General features: G+C 52.6%; 6 protein-coding genes across 6 annotated transcripts; 3 read left to right on the top strand and 3 right to left on the bottom strand.

The window, feature by feature from the left end:
• Positions 1–387: 387 nt before the first annotated feature.
• Positions 388–1099, top strand: HMPREF1120_01921 (uncharacterized protein; the record flags this gene model as incomplete). Its single annotated transcript, XM_009155950.1, has 2 exons — positions 388–862; positions 978–1099. 2 exons carry the CDS (start codon positions 388–390, stop codon positions 1097–1099), a joined length of 597 nt encoding a protein of 198 aa, XP_009154198.1.
• A 576-nt stretch (positions 1100–1675) lies between these two features.
• Positions 1676–3343, bottom strand: HMPREF1120_01920 (baculoviral IAP repeat-containing 2/3/4; the record flags this gene model as incomplete). Its single annotated transcript, XM_009155949.1, has 1 exon — positions 1676–3343. The coding sequence occupies one exon, from the start codon at positions 3341–3343 to the stop codon at positions 1676–1678; it is 1668 nt and encodes a 555-aa protein (XP_009154197.1).
• A 223-nt stretch (positions 3344–3566) lies between these two features.
• HMPREF1120_01919 (uncharacterized protein) lies at positions 3567–5618 on the top strand. Its single transcript, XM_009155948.1, has one exon. It carries the CDS (start codon positions 3808–3810, stop codon positions 5386–5388), a length of 1581 nt encoding a protein of 526 aa, XP_009154196.1. The 5' UTR covers positions 3567–3807; the 3' UTR covers positions 5389–5618.
• Positions 5619–6172: 554 nt separating this feature from the next.
• HMPREF1120_01918 (uncharacterized protein) lies at positions 6173–6790 on the bottom strand (the record flags this gene model as incomplete). The annotated part of the gene is made up of 2 exons (XM_009155947.1): positions 6173–6360; positions 6616–6790. The coding sequence occupies 2 exons, from the start codon at positions 6788–6790 to the stop codon at positions 6173–6175; spliced, it is 363 nt and encodes a 120-aa protein (XP_009154195.1).
• A 1024-nt stretch (positions 6791–7814) lies between these two features.
• On the top strand, positions 7815–10244 carry HMPREF1120_01917 (3-hydroxyisobutyrate dehydrogenase). The gene is made up of 2 exons (XM_009155946.1): positions 7815–9897; positions 9959–10244. The coding sequence occupies exons 1-2, from the start codon at positions 8602–8604 to the stop codon at positions 10049–10051; spliced, it is 1389 nt and encodes a 462-aa protein (XP_009154194.1). The 5' UTR covers positions 7815–8601; the 3' UTR covers positions 10052–10244.
• Positions 10245–14086: 3842 nt separating this feature from the next.
• On the bottom strand, positions 14087–15439 carry HMPREF1120_01916 (uncharacterized protein; the record flags this gene model as incomplete). The annotated part of the gene is made up of 1 exon (XM_009155945.1): positions 14087–15439. The coding sequence occupies one exon, from the start codon at positions 15437–15439 to the stop codon at positions 14087–14089; it is 1353 nt and encodes a 450-aa protein (XP_009154193.1).
• Positions 15440–15728: the final 289 nt, after the last annotated feature.

Here is a 15728-nt window from a genome sequence, read left to right as displayed (position 1 = left end):
TCGCAAAACAGATCCAGTGCTTACCGACAATTGTCGTCGAGCCCAAACCCAAATAAAAGAGGTTATTCCACAGATGGTTCCCATATATTTCATGTTTTGTGTCACGCGCACAGTAAGGCCACGAGCACACACACCCATTTCTCGACCGCGTCAGTCAGTCAGCATAGAGTTGGAAATACTTCCCCCCTCCCCAATCAGGCCCTCCATTGACCTCGTATATCTATCTATAAATCTTACAGCTTTCCCCCCGGATCTCCTTTGACTGCAGTGGCCTGAGTCAGGCCTCGCGACAATTGGAGTATTACAGCCACACTGGAAGAACCTCCATCCTCTTCCAACCTTGATTGAATCTCGTCCACAACCGAACCAGAACCACACATCACAACAATGTCGTCCTCGGCCCCTCCTCCAACCATTATCATCAACGTTCCGGGGACGGCGGCTGCTTCAGCAGCCCGGCACGTAGCACCATCTACAACGACTAGTCCCTTAGCAGAGACGGTATCTGCTATTCCAAAAGCAAGACCTCAGAAACCCGTCCTGGTCAAGTCGTGCTACCTATGCGACGAACAGAATCCAGGCGACTTCTCCCCGACGACCAAGTTTCTCGAGACCTGTCTTCTATGTTCCCGCCATTTCTGTCCCATCCACAGGTCCGAAAACTGGGACCAGGTCTGCAACATCAACCATTCCAGCTACTATCACGAATGTCTGGGAAGGGCACGCGAAGAACTTGCTACCCAGGACAAAGACTCGGAGAGCAGCAAGCGCGCGATTGCCGAAATGCTCATCAACGAAGGCATTTTCCCTAGCCTAGGGGAGCGGGAGAAGGCCATTTTCTCAACCAGCCCCGTCAGCGATGGTGAGTTTTGTGCTTCTTGTCTCCATTACCCTCCCCCTCTTTTGGGCCAGCTGCCTACCTTATCCAACTCTCTCACTTTACTGTACCTGGCACTGATAACTCCCCAAAAACGCAGCCAAGATGCAGGAGCTGGAAAGCTTCCGTAGTCTCGATGCTGCCTTGGCTGGCACCAGTACCAAGCCGAAGACCCAGTTGATCGAGGAGCGGGATGTAGTGGGCGCTGATATTGCTGTGTGAGGAGCCGCTCGAAAGATAGCTTTGTCGGGCCCCGTGAACTTGTTCACCCACAGGGTTGCTCGTGGTCCATAAGGTGGACAATATGGCAAGCAGCCCTTGCCATATGACGGTATTGCAAGACTCAGTGCAGCCGTGAACCCGTGCGCTGCGAGTTGCTTACAATTCGCATTTTTCTGAATGGGCTTGCCTTCGTCATCGGTGTTAGTCAAAAGCACTTGCAGTGCGTTCATAAAGGTCGGGCAGTTTGCTGTTGTATCTCCCAGCGTTGTAAGAACTTATCAAGAGCAGCACCTTCTGTTGATCAAATTTGTGTACTCCATTAACGCTCAATAGTAGGAATGCTAAACCGATTGTGGCCAATCCCGTAGCCTTCTCTAGAACTCCTTGCTCGGTAGGTAGCCAAATCCGTCGACGCCGGCAAAACACAGGTCTGAATCCAGTGGTTCATTACATTTTCACCCATCCAACCAGCCGCCATGACACTGCTGGGGCGACCTGACGGGTGACCTGACCATTCCATCCCAATGTGTGTATGTGGCCAATTTTCCATGAGTAAGCCTGGTAACTCTTTCAAGGTCAAATGCACGCAATACTTTCCAAAACACCCATGGCTCGTTGTCCCTCTTGCTCGAAAATGCCCACCACGCGCTCTGCCTCGCTGCGAAGCCCGGCTTCTGCTTGCTCGGCGATATATTCGATCCACTCCTGCACTGTCATCGACTTCTCCTGTTCGGACAATGTGCCGCCGGTGAGTGCGAGAAGATCGGCGGGTTGAGGCGTGTTCGGTTGGAAAATGAGTTCGACGTCAGCGGGCATCCAGGCCGGAGCCAGTTCATTCGCAGGCGAGGACGGCGCCAGCGGGACGGTCTGAGTGTGCGTTTGGCTCTGGATCTGCACGTGTGGCGATGAGACAGATACAGGAGGGCGGACAGACGCCGGACGGGTGCTGGGAGGGGCGTTTTCGATGTCTGAGGGAGGAGACGGGCTTTGGGGTGGGGTGGAGCGAGGGGCTTCTGACTGGCCTTCAGGAACGGATTGTATCTCCGTGGGCACGGTCGCCCGGGGGGTCGCCGTCGTTGACCTTCTTGTCGACATTCTCCGTGTCGTTTTGACGGGCGTGGGTGAAATCTGTGGAGGAGCGGCAACGGGGCTCAATCTAATCATTTCGTCGGGCGCACCTGGACTACCAGGTATGGTCGGGTAGGACACGGCGGCAGGCGTACTGACTAGGTTGAGTTCTTCTTGTGACTTCGCTGTGGGAGATTGCCCTCCAGTTGCTCCTCCAGTCTGGTAGGATGTTTGTTCAACCTCGACTGTCACTTCTTCCATCACTTGCGATTCGACCACCTCTTCCTGCGGTGGCTGGTCCTTCTTCGCTCTAGTTGATCTGGTCGTCTTGGCCTTTTTTGCCTTGGTAGTCTTTGCTTTGCCCCTGGTCCCTTTCCGTTTACCTTTGGTGGCAGTAGCCGTCGAGGCGGTTGACATTGTTGACATGGTCGACATAACAGAGACTTCGCTGGCATCAATTGATTCGTCCAGATCTGGTATTTCTGTGGCACTAGGTGCTTCGGACAGCATAGTAGAGTTAGATTGTGTGGATAATCTCGTCGAGGCTTTTGATGTCCGAGAAGCTTTCGACGCGCGACCCTTCTTTGCCTTGGGGCGTTTGGATGGCGCAGTTGTGCCTGCAAAATGGAAGAACGGGCATTCTGGAGACCGGCGGTAGTGCTCATCGAATGGATTATCCTTTGGTTCCCATCCATCCAGAGACAATTTGCAATAGACGCAGCTGACAAAGTCGTCACTGTCAGGCGTGGGCGCATAGTGCCAGCCAGCTTCAACCATCTTTTCAACTTTGCAGGTCCATCCGCGCTTTGACTCGTGAGGCCATCCTATGGAAAATGTACTCCTTCGCGCTTCCGTAATCTGTGGCCCGGTTGGGTCTTCCATCTCGTTCGTGTCCCATGTTGCATCTTGACCGATGTTCATCAAAATGGCCCAACCACAGTCATCCGAGTGCTTCAGATGTTCTTGGACTGGGTCATCGTCTGGTTCCCACCCTCCTAGCGCTCGTTCGCAGAGGAAGCATATGGTGTTATCATTGCTGGAGGTGGACGGTTTGAAGTAGAAGCCTGCCTTGGCGAGTTCTTCCGGTGTGGGCGTTTTGTGAGGCCATCCTAGTTTCGAACGCTTTGATGGCTTCTCAAAGGTCGCCAGACGCGCCTCGAGCGTGACGAACTCCATGAAGCTGGTTGTGTAAGGGAAGTGGCTGTTGAGCGACAGTTGCTTCTCGTTGCACCTGCACTTTTGTTTGTTGTTGCCGAATGCGAACAGTCAATGTCGCGTCAGGCTTGGCTGATGACATAACAGTTGCCGGAAGACCTTCCTCAGCCAGCATGGACAACGGCAACGGGGCAGAAAACCATGCCGCTTTTGCCTCTCCTACAGTCCTTGAGCTAACGCGTGAGCCACTTATAGCAGCCACGTCACTTCTGAACCGGGCATCCCCAATGACGCAAAGGTGAGATCCCAAGTTTCCCTACTACACGTGGTCGCAGGGCTCAGCACCCCAGATGCGGATGACCCTCGACTACAAGTACTGGCACTGCAGCGGTACTCAACGACACAGCTTCTGGTGATCTCAGCAGCGAGGTAGTGGTTCCGAGAATGGTCGCTGTTCCCAGACAACACCGAGGAATATTCAAAACATGGTTATGCGAGTCGTGCCTAGTATCCTGGGCAAGCGAGGGCTCCAGGATCTATGCGGCACAACACCGACGCGACTCCCTCTGCTCGTAGCATCCCAACGACTGCAATTTTTCCATGGAACACGCCAATATGCCACGGTCGAAAAAGAGGGAAGTGAAAAGCAAGACAATCGACCACCACCTCCAGGCTTCGACAGTGCGAAAGCAAGACAACCTTCAAGCTCCTCCAAGACGTCGTCTTCCTCCCCCAGCAGTCCCGAGTCGTCCTCTACCAGTTCCACCAAATCAGAATCCTCCACATTACACGCTCCTGACTGGGAGGAGAACCCGGACCTTAGCATATCCAAGTTTTCCGAGCTGCCAGGGAAGGATTTCGGAGTGAACCAGCACATCATCATCAATGAAGAGTTCAAGGAAGCACTGCGACAGATACTATGGAAATTTCGAGCTCCGATCAGATATGCATTTGCATACGGATCGGGCGTGTTCCCTCAGAGCTCGAACACAGAAGGCGGCAACTCGAAACTGCACCCATCACCTCCAGAAGCAATCACGAAAGTGCAAAACGGAAACCAAAAAATGATTGATTTCATATTCGGCGTTTCCTACACGCAACATTGGCACTCTTTGAACCTACAAGAACATCGCGACCATTACTCGGCCGTTGGATCGCTGGGATCATACGCCGTCTCGAAGATCCAAGACTCATTCGGCGCAGGCGTCTATTTCAATCCATACGTGACGGTCAATGGAACGTTGATCAAATACGGAGTGGTCAATCTCGACACAATGTGCAAAGATCTTTCGGAATGGAACACGCTCTACCTGGCCGGCCGACTACAGAAGCCTGTCAAGATCCTACGCGACAACCCAGCCGTACGGTTAGCAAACCAAGTAAACCTAATCGCGGCCGTGCGCACCGCTTTACTTCTTTTACCGCCCGAATTCACCGAAGAGGAACTCTACTCGACCATCGCGGGTATCTCATACATGGGCGATCCACGCATGAGCATTGGCGGCGACGACCCCCGCAAAGTCAACAACATAGTCAAGCACCAATTACCCAACTTTCGGCGACTGTACGCGCCGCTGATCGAAAATCTGCCCAACATTTCGTTCGTCGACTCGGCCACCTCGAACAAAAACTGGCTGGACGATCCTACGGTCAACGCCAAGCTGGCCCAGAACATGGACCCCGTCACAAGAGGGCATATGGTCCGTCGCCTGCCCAGCGCGTTCCGTCAGAAACTCTACTTCGAGTACCAGTCCAAATTCCACATCCCGCGCGGCGAATTCCAAAAAATGCTGGAGCAGACTAAAGACGAGGATCCAGAGCGCATCCGCAAACGTGAGGGAGGGCCCTTTGAGCGCCGCATTGCCGAAGATACTGAGGGCGGTGGCCTGCGCGAAGAAGTCCGCCAGGTCATTGTCAAAACTATCCGTTGGCCTAGTATCATGCAGTCCATCAAAGGTCCCATCACGGCCGGCTGGGCCCGCAGTTGGCGATATATCAGGGAGAAGCGCGAGAAGGCTAGAAAGGGTGCCCTTGCCTTGAGCAGAGAAAAGGAGAAGACAAAGTGAGAAAAAGACGGACGGACCAGTCCCGGTCAGAAAGATCCATACTGGAATGTATAAGGAGTCTGACTGTTTGATGTTCTTCACCTCTGTATATACATATATTTTACCTATAGCCATGTCTCCCGCACTGGCGGGAGCATGTTGAACGGTCGAGGAGGCAGCTACTTTCCTGCCATAACTCCCGTCGAATAGAAATAAAATACTTTTGAATGTCATCGCAGATTTTTCAAGGATCCTGATCGCTAGCTTACATCAAGTATTGTGCAGAGTACAGCCTATATTTTGTCTACCATTGTGTACAGTGGTTTCTCAGTAGAGACACTTGCTGCTCATCATCGACTGGTACATTGTACATTGGTGTACAAATATTCCAGGCAGATAGGCACGCTCATGGGTCATCTGTTTGATCGATTCCCGCCATCATCTGTCTGATGTGGCCTCTATCAGATTAGCCTAGAAACCCCGGTCAATCCACTCGGGCCATGAAGCTAACAATATGAATCTCATAAAATTCCTATAGTATCTAACAGCGTACCTAGGTAGGTATGTATGCAAGGCAGTCAGGGGTACTATAAGGTAAGGCCGAGCAGAAAAGGAAAAGAAAAAGCAAGCCGGAAATTTCATCCAGTCCTTCAAAGCAATTGCGATGCCCAGTGCATCTTAGCGCCCAAATTCTCGTTTCTCAGAATAATAACAAACCCGCACATTCTAGGAACCTACTCTTACCGTGGAGAGCGGTTTGAATAACCACACGTTCGAGCCAATTTAGGTAATCGAAAGAACCCCTTCAAATATATCCACCCTTGTCATTCTTGCCCTGTCGCTCGGACCGAGTAAAGACCTCCTTGGACGTCAAGTTGCCCACACCTTCGAGGAGTCCGCCCTTGCCGAGCTGGCCGCCGACACCCTCGTTGATGCCGTCCTGGATGGCATCGACGTTCTTGTCGCCGGTGATTTTGGTTTGATTGAGTTTGTCTGAGGAAAAGAACCACAAAATGATAGATTAGCATACTGGACAAAGCGCTTGGTACGCGGCAAGGTGTTCATCATAAGGCACGGCATCTTGCCAATTCACCTAATAATTCTGCTAACGGCAACGATCTTGGTAACGAACGACCATAACGGCAACCAAACAGCAATTGGCGGCCAGTACTAGAATAAACAATCTGGCTGTCCACAGAAGAGAAACCCACGGTGACAGACGGGATGGTATAGAAATGTCGCACGTACCTTTGGCAACATAGCTGGTCTTATTCTCTCCCCACCAACCGAGGACTTTGTCTTCGATCCATGGCACCCAGTTTTCGTACTGTTTGTTGTACCAGTTCTTTGCGCTCTCAACCGTCGAGGGCGAGGATGAGGACGCCTGGTTGTTGGTGTTGGTGTTGGCGTTGTTGTTAGACATGATGAAGAGGGATTTGTACACAGCAATGGACAGGATGTATGAACTCAAGGTATGATCAGGTCGATCAGGGGAAATGTTTTGTGGCCTTTGGGATATGCTCGGGAGGACGGGGACGAATGTCGCAACGCAGTCCCTTGTGAGGACAGGATGAGATAGAATGATAGATAGATAGAAGCGACGGAAGGCTGTACTAGGTGACAATGTCAAGAGAGTACACGGTGAGTTCGTTGGGTCCCAATGTATGCTCTCTGCGCTGTCTGAGTCTGATACTGTCTGGTAAGTAGGTAGTGCAGTAGTCGCAAGTTGGGCAATCGAGCGAAAGGAGTACGTAGATAATACTAGTCATGCATTGGGCCTGGCATTGACACTGAGTGCTGGCACAGCAGGTGCAACTGGAAGTCAGGTGTGGATGCCAGTATGATGGCATCATGGGACCAAGTCCAGGTCAAGCCTCAAGTGCATATCCGCCCGTCTTGAGCGGCACATGAATGGAATGTCCCGTTAGTTTACATGGCTCCAACTTGAACAACAAACGCTCCTGCTGCTGGGATGCCAGCCCTGCAGTACAATCCCTGTACCAGTGGGCAGTGTTGCGATGATAGTAATGCTGTGTGGTAGACGTCACCGGCCACAGGGTCCAACTTCAAGTTGGAACAAGCAGGGATTGTCAAGTCAAGCCACAGCCTGTATCATGAGTAAGGCATTCTTTGGGAGCAGATTGATTGGTGGAACTTGAGAAGGTCGACTTGAACTTGGCCAACGAACGATGCTGTGCACACTGGCAGTGGTCGAAGGACGTGTCAGCAACGACTATGACGTTGAGGTTGGCGAGGATGTCCCCTGCAACTTGAACAACTATGGTTGACGAGGATTTTGCTATGGTGGAAAGATCATGATCCAGGCTCATATTTTCTCACATCAACATCATGAGAAGTGCTCTTGGCATTCAGCTTGAATGGGCCAACAGAGGTGCTGAACGATGACAATAATGACACCGAGAAAGACATGTCGTATCCAAAGTCGCCGTTACTGTTATGTTCAAGTCCGTCACTCGGTAGTAGGCCGTGCTGACTAACCAGTGTAAACACCGAATGCCGGTGGCAGGGAGCCCCAATTTTGTAGGACTCATGACACTGGAGGTCAAAAGTTGCTACAATATTAGAATCATGCACAAGGAGGGCTGAATCAATTTCGGACGGTCTTTTCAGAGATTCAAGTCCGCGCCTCAGGACTGTGAGGGTAATTCCCAAGAGAAGGATGGCGATACTAGTAAGGCCCGATAGAATCTCTCTTCCGGCATGGCACGTGACAATCTTCACTCACGTGATACGATAGGGCCGAGGGCTGCCCACCCACCGGTCTTTGCCCGAAAGAGGCCGGCGGGAATCCGACGTTGTCGCCGCCTCTTAAGGCCGCCCCCATTTCCACCCCCACAAACCGCCTGGTTCGGCGTATCAGCCGACGAAGGACCGGCGGCATTTCGGTCGACATTCAACCTGAGGTGAATTAAATCGAGCATTCAAATGGACGACAAAAGAGCGTTGTCTTTGAATGTGAGACATAGCAACGAAATATTTTTCTTCGTATCACAGACTCGGCCATTTCCTCTAACGTTACCTTCTCTTGATATTCAAAAAGTCAATCACAATCACTAATTGCCGTTGTTGCTGCCGCTGTTAGCCACTCCATTGGGTTTTCTGCAAGACTATTAAAAAAGATACACGACTCTTCATTGTGTATCGATAGCTTATACAACAAAACCTGGGGTGATATAGCACACTCAGACCTTGATCTTACCATTTAACAAAAAGATGGCGTCAAATACCTTGTCCGACTCTTTCCCGCAAGTGGGCTTCATCGGCCTGGGAGCCATGGGCTTCGCCATGTCGACTCACCTGGTTCGGACGGGCTTTCCAGTCCGCGGATACGACATCTACGGACCGACGTTGGAGCGATGGCAGAAGACGTGCAACGAGATCCCGAATTCGCGAGCGACGACGGCCACATCTCCCGCGGAAGCCGTCAAGGATGCCCCCGTGGTGTGTCTGATGGTAGCGAACCACCACCACGTGCACTCTGCGCTGTTTGACGAGAAAGTCGGGGCCGTGCACGGCCTGCGCAAGGACTGCACCGTGATAATCAACGCGACGATCCCTCTGACGGAGCCCCTGAACGTGCGGTCGAGGTTGACCAACGAATTCAAGCGGCCGGACGTCAAGCTGATCGACGCCCCTGTCTCCGGAGGCGTGGCACGGTCAATCAACGGCACCCTGACCATCATGGCTTCGACGGACGAGCCGGCCATCTTGGAGCAGCCCGAACCAAGAATCGTCCTGGACAACCTCACCACCAAGGGCAAGACTTTGTTCATCATCCCCGGCACGTTGGGCGCCGGCCAGTCCGCCAAGGCACTGAACCAAGTCATGGCCGGGATTCACATCCCTTCCGCCTCGGAGATTATGGGCCTGGCCGCCATCAATGGTCTCGACACCCAAAAGTTCTACGATTTCGTCGTCTCCAAGGATCCGGCGACCGGGAACCAACGGCCCGGCTGGAGCTGGATGTTCGACAACCGTGGACCCCGCATGTTAAGCACCAACCCGCCCCTGGCCTCCGCGACCGCCATCATCAACAAAGACGTCGGTATTATCCAAGATGAGGAGGCCAGACTAGGAGTCGAGCTGCCTTTGCTCAACAAGGCCAGTGACGTTCTAAAGGAGGTCATGAAAACCCACGCCGCTGCCGACGACAGCTGCATTGTCCAGTGGTATCTGGGCTTCGATTCCGAGAGAGCTGGCCTTGTTGTCGAACGGGCTGGAAAGCCCACTGTCGCAGCCGAGAAGCAGGACGACTTGATCCGGAAGGTCGCCACGGCCCACGCCGTCATTCACCTGGTCTCCGCCTACGAAACCATCAAATTCGCAAAGGCCTTGGATCTCATGCATCCCGACCAGCGGAAACAGTGGTACAGTCTGATTGCCGGTGCCGCCGGCGGGAGCGCCATCTTCTCCGAGGTCATCCCCCGCGCCTTTGAAGATGCTGATGGCGTCGATGCCGCTTTCAGCAAGTTTGCAAAGGAGAAGTTCGCAAATGCTTTGGAATCGACCGTAAGTGCCCTTCCCTGTCCCCACTCCCTGACAATGACCTTGGTACTAATCATAATTTTAGACCTCCCTTATTACCGATGCAAAGAGACAGAACTACCAGCCAGTACTACTGGAAGCCGCCGTTGGGTTCTTGAAAACCTTTTTGAGTCAGTAGTGATTTGACTTGCGGGAAGCTCGCAAGCTGTTGATCAACGCCAAAGAACCATAAAAGTTCCCCTTTGGTATCAGCTTCATTGGCGGGATTGGAGGATGAAGCTGTTCCTGTAAATACTGTCAGCACGATATACCCAATATGATTATTCATGATAGACATTAGCAGACATTATTGTCGTCAGCGACCATGCACCGGGATAGGTTCCCATAATTTTTACGTTCTGTTGCATCCAGGAGTTGTTCGAGTAGGGCGACGTGCAGTCACCCGCAACTCCCAAGATGCAGAGGCATGCCCGTCGCCGTACGCGACTTTTACGGAACCCTATCACCGCACAGTCCATGAGTGGTTTTGGTTGGCTCCGTAAACACATGAGTTCCCATGCCACGAAAGCAAGCGATGGGCATCCGTCTGTAATATTGGATATTGTTAGAGTCAGTCATACCCAAACGTGCGGGCTGTGGTTGAGAATGCAAAAGTGAAGTTGGGAAATCGGAATAAGTAGACCTCCCAAGGCCCGCCAGCGATGTCTTGCATAGCAGCCTTGCCCGGTCGCCCTAGAGTGATCAGTTGCCCAATAGTGTTGAACCTGATGGTCGGGGCACGGCCTCGCCCAACCTCCGGAGGTGACTGTCTCCCTCCACAGGGGAGGAGTAGTACGGTCTGCTAGTGGACGTCATTAACCGGGCCTGTGGGTGAAGGAAGGCTCTTGCAAACGATATCTGCTTTTCACGCGTGTATGTACATGGTCCTCCTGCAATTCAAAGAGACAAAGAAAGATTAGGCGACTTACGGGTCAGGGTAGCAACGGTCCGGATTGGTGTGTCCGTGCGCAGTGTTTCCAGCCTCGTCCGACTCGGCAACATTGCAATGATGGGGGCTGGAAATCAGCCGAGTTGACAGGATTACCCTGTTGTCGAATGGAGTGAGAGACCTACTTCCATTTGCAGATTTTCTCACCGTGGCCGAAGGAGCATAGCGCTGATGAATATCATTCTGCAAAATTGCAAACTCCTGGTACGGTCAGCAGATCACGTACACAGCTTGACTCACTTCCCAAGGCGAGAAGTGAGACAAGGCTTGGGCCCGTGCTCAAAGTATCTTCCCCTGAATCCGGACATGTTCAGGAAAGCTGGAGTGCAGCGGACTCTTGGCCCATTCGTCGCCGATCTCTACTCCTGGCCTCTTGCAGCAAACAGCAGTGCCAACAGCATGGATCCGAATCGAGACTGACTCGTGGGAGCAGACTGGTTCCTGACCAGATGTCTCAATTTGGGAGGGGGCAAACGGACCCAGAGTTGTTTGATGGTCCATGCAGCAATTGTCACATCCTTCTCCACATCAGGGGCTCCTGGAGGATAAGAATGAACATAAGCCCATTGCCTGCGTTGGATCGTGGATGAATCATTCTTCCACGCTCCGGTAGACCCGACTTGGTGGGCAGTAGAAGAAGATTAAGGGGCGCCAAACGCAAGCAAGTACATGGGAATGGCGAGACAGACCTTGTACACATGGAGTATCAGGTGTAGTTGGCAGATACGCCAATCAGCCTGCCTCCTGTGCCGTGAGTGAACGAATAAAGTACCGACAGCATGGACGACCTAAAGCAAGGCGGGCAAACAAAGGATCATACCACTCGTGAATAAGGAGACCGCTCCCTGATCGACAGGCTCCATCGCGCATCAAGATGCATCGTCGACTATTGGGGTTGTGGGGCGTCGTCAACGTCGGACTTACGCAGGATAGTGGAGATGGATCAACACGCAGACAAAAGTGACATGTCTGATCCCGACCCACGTATAGTTCCCTTGCAGAACTTCATTTTCAGGCCTGTAACTTGTCGGGGCATAACCGGCAGAACCGCGTGATCCTAGGCGGAAGGGGTTCTCGGCTCTGGAGGGAACTTCGCACAAGATACGGCAGGAACCTCCCACTACCGGGGCATCAGGAGTAGCCGCAAAGACCAAGAAGAACATCGAGAGCTTTGGCCATTTTCCCAGACGTAGGTATTATAAGATAAGGCAGCTGCGTCTGCAATAGCATGAAGTTGGTCCGGTCTAGCTGCAAACATGCTGACAAACTAGCCAATATATCGATGCGATATGTTCCAAATCAGTCGAATGCCGTCATGTTCGATGATAAAACTGCTTCTGAATTGTTCCGGAGTAGAGCGCAACTAGGAAAAAAAAGAGCCCTCATGGGTGTTTCTGCTCCAATTTTTTTTGTTGAATTGGAAGAAAGAGGGACTCATGGAATTTCTCAATGTTAGTTGCTCCTTGCGCGGTATCGCCTCCCCACTGGATCCCATCTCCGAACATATGTCGATCAAAAGAGGAGACCAGAGAGCTCCAGAAGACAGTCTGGCAGGTGCCCGCGCTTGTGTTGAGGAAGGCATCCAACCCTATGCAAGGTTCAATCGTCCTATCGTCATAGAACAAGTTCCGTATCATGACTTAGAGCATCCTGGTTGGGTCTGTCGATACAGTGCTCTGGCATGTTGAGTGCAATGGGAGGGTCTCACAATCATATTCAGCTTCGACTGAGAATGAGATATGGGATAACTGCAGTGGTCTAGGTAGAGCAACCCAGCAGTGGCGTCTGAAGGGCTTTGAATGGCTTCCGTGGGTAGTAGGATGGAACTGGAATCCATCTGCAGGAGGGGTTGAACAGTTGAGGCGACGCAGCAATTGCCTTGCTGGCTCCCAACTTGAGGTACAAAACTGCCAGTGTACAGGGCTGCTGTGTGATAGGCTCAGGAGTTGCAGCCTTGCGGTACCAGTGGCCGGATCTCCGAAGTTGTTCTTGGCATCAAAAGTACAATTCCACGTGACTGCCAAGGCTGACACATCGTTCAGGCTGTGCTTAGTAAGCAATCCCAGAAAGGTCGAGAAAAGGGCCACGGTTCACAACATGCTCTGTCCACGTTTCAAATCTCATGTTCGGTCTCTGCAAACATCATCAACTTGTGACTACGGGAATCACGCCGATACCAGCATGTTGTCGATCCAAGGGTTTTCGGGATATGGTCATGAATGATGCAAATCCTGTTCAACACTCCCAATCCTCAAGCGACTGGCTCGAGGAGTACAGATTGAGTCGGCAAACTGGGGCCCACTGCTAAAACACGAGGCATGTGCTTGACGCGTTGAAAGATGATTGCAACGGCCCGACGCGCGAAGAAAAGCACAAGACACTTGGACCAAGAGTTCAAGGACTCCATATGCGGGAAGAATCCTGTCACCACGTTAACGGGGCACAGACGGTGGTGTGCGGTGCGGCTGTCATGTTTCAGGTTTGCTGGGGCCCGTCCGTCAATCTTTCTGTGGCTTGTGCGAGGCGTGGGTTGAACATCCAATTTCCACCACATCTCCACGACTCTCCTCCATCAAGTTTCAGAATAACCTCCGTCGCCGGCGCAACTTCCGTATCGACGATGTGGGCATCTCGAAATGGAATCCACGCACTCTAGGCTCGGCTATCTTCGCTTGTATTGCTGGGCGTCTTGCATTGTACATGTCTAACGTACGTATCATAGTACTGTATGTCCACCACTGACTCGGAATTCAACATATCCGGTTGCTCAAGAATCATCTACGCCAAGATCTCTCTGTGTCCACGCCCGTCTGCATTGTGCACTGTAGCATGAAGCATAATGCGCCACCTCGCTACCCTCAATCTATCTCGCATTCCGTCTAACTTTTGCCTTTTCATAAGACACTTTGACCGGATCAGCACAGAAGTCCGGCCCCGCAATGACCCAAATAAATGTCCCGACAATGACTGAAAACCAGCCTTCAAATGGGCCCCGGAACTGTGAAACCGGAATGGAATAAGTAAATACATAGTCGGTCAGAAAGCAACGCTGCCTGGCAACACAGGCTGATTGGACTGGCATCCACTTTGTTGAACCATCACGATGGCGGTGTGCCGGATACTCGTCCAGAATCGCAAGACCCCAGTTGAACCACCCCACCCCACCGTTTTGTCCTACTACCAAATTGGTCCAGACTCATCTCCGAATCCGCCATGAGGCGCACTTTACCGTGTTTCAGATTTGAAGGACTCATACCGAAAAGGGTGGTCCTCGCCTGATCCACCAGGTGACGAGTCCACTAACTGCCTTCTTGGGCCGGCTCCTACGCCACTCAAGTCGTCTCTCCGCCGCTGCCGACTGCTGGGGCGGGCAATGTTGCGGTTCGAGGAGTCCAACTCACGGGACGACGTGCTGCTGTTTTGCCGTGAGTGTCGTGGTGGTCGACCGCGATGTCCTGGGGACGTTTCCCGTTCACCCGAGGAGCGAGATGATATGGGATGTGGTGGATCAGACCTCTGAGAAGTCGGCGGCATGGGCATGCTCTGGCCTCCTGTTGTTTTGCGCTTTTTGGGCGAATTTTGGTAATCCGACCGTAGATGTGACCCTGCACTTTGGGAGAATGGCGAGCCTTGGTTGCTTTTCCCCGATGGTGTGGCTGGTTGGTTTCCTCCCCCAGTCTGGTTTGGAGGCGTCCAGTGATGGAAAAACAGGCCAGGTCCGGACGACTGCTCGGATGAAGTCGTCTGCGGCTGCGTCTGCGCCATTGGCTGTCTGCTGGCTGGGTTTGTTGTCGGATTTGCAATGAAGTCTGTAGTGTTCAATCGTGGAAGCGAAGTGGAAGGGGGTGGCCCAGACACAGCGTCGCGAGCTTGACTTGATGGCTGCGTAAGTTGTGTCTGCAAGGACGGAGGCTGATGGCCCCCATACGGATTGGGAGGTATCATTCGGCTGGTCGTGTCTCGATGGATGTCGGGCGAGAGTTGCTGCTGTTGCTGTTGAAACTGCATTTGTTGCTGCTGAGACTGAATCTGCTGTTGCTGCTGTTGATTCTGGATACTGAGACTGGCCAGGTATTGCTGAGCCCACTCCAAAGCCTGCCCCGGGAGAGAACCCCCTCCAATGCCTGCGAAGATCAAGGGGACCATGGCGGGAGGGACTCCGCCCTGCAGAGAGTCCCGCAACATGCTCTGCTCAATGCGCCTCTGGTCGAGGCGCAATGTCTCCTGACGAGTCTTCTCCTCCTCTTGCTTCCGCCGATCTTCCTCTGCCTTTGCGTGAAGCCAGCTTCTCATGGATTCATCCTGGCCCGCCCACTGCGAAGGCGGGGCGGGCAGATGGCCAAGGGGAAGAGGAGCGGAGGGATGACCACGCTCAGGAGCAGGAAGGCTTAGACCAGCAGGCAAGGGCAAACCTCGATGGGAGTTGTTCATCTTCGAATCCTCGAAGAATGATGGTAGATTGCGAGGAGACTCGGGAGGTGAATATCGCGAGGGATTGGGCTTGGTATAAGTTGGGTAGTCATGAGGCGGTTTGAAGTCGTTGTGCATAGGGTTAGGGGGAGCCACAGATAATAACATGGAGGCGGTTGTCGAATGGTCGATTGGAGCAACGGAGCGGTATGCTGTAGAACATGCACAAGAAACGCCTGTGCTTGTGATGGTGTCTTTGTGTAGAGGAACAACCAGGGCCCTGTTGGGCTTTGTATATAGCCCTGGGAACGTCCGAGCAGAGTAGATTGAGGGATGCTGTCAATGACGTTCGGGGTTTAAGTTGCTGGTGGATTCGTCTGTGACAGTTCCAGACCCGAGAAATGTCTGAGTGTTGCACGATAGAGAACAGGCCAGATAGTTATGGTTTGGTCGGGGA

The sequence above is a fragment of the Exophiala dermatitidis genome, assembly GCF_000230625.1.
Source record: "Exophiala dermatitidis NIH/UT8656 unplaced genomic scaffold supercont1.2, whole genome shotgun sequence".
In the NCBI taxonomy this organism is placed as follows: domain Eukaryota; kingdom Fungi; phylum Ascomycota; class Eurotiomycetes; order Chaetothyriales; family Herpotrichiellaceae; genus Exophiala; species Exophiala dermatitidis.
Note: the sequence above shows the minus strand (reverse complement) of the source record. Positions and strands in the feature narration are given on the sequence as shown.

Coding starts and splice junctions, on each gene's coding strand:
- HMPREF1120_01919 (XM_009155948.1), top strand. CDS start 3,808: ATGGTTATGCGAGTCGTGCCTAGTATCCTGGGCAAGCGAGGGCTCCAG.
- HMPREF1120_01917 (XM_009155946.1), top strand. CDS start 8,602: ATGGCGTCAAATACCTTGTCCGACTCTTTCCCGCAAGTGGGCTTCATC. Junction 9,898..9,958: donor CAAATGCTTTGGAATCGACC/GTAAGTGCCCTT, acceptor TCATAATTTTAG/ACCTCCCTTATTACCGATGC.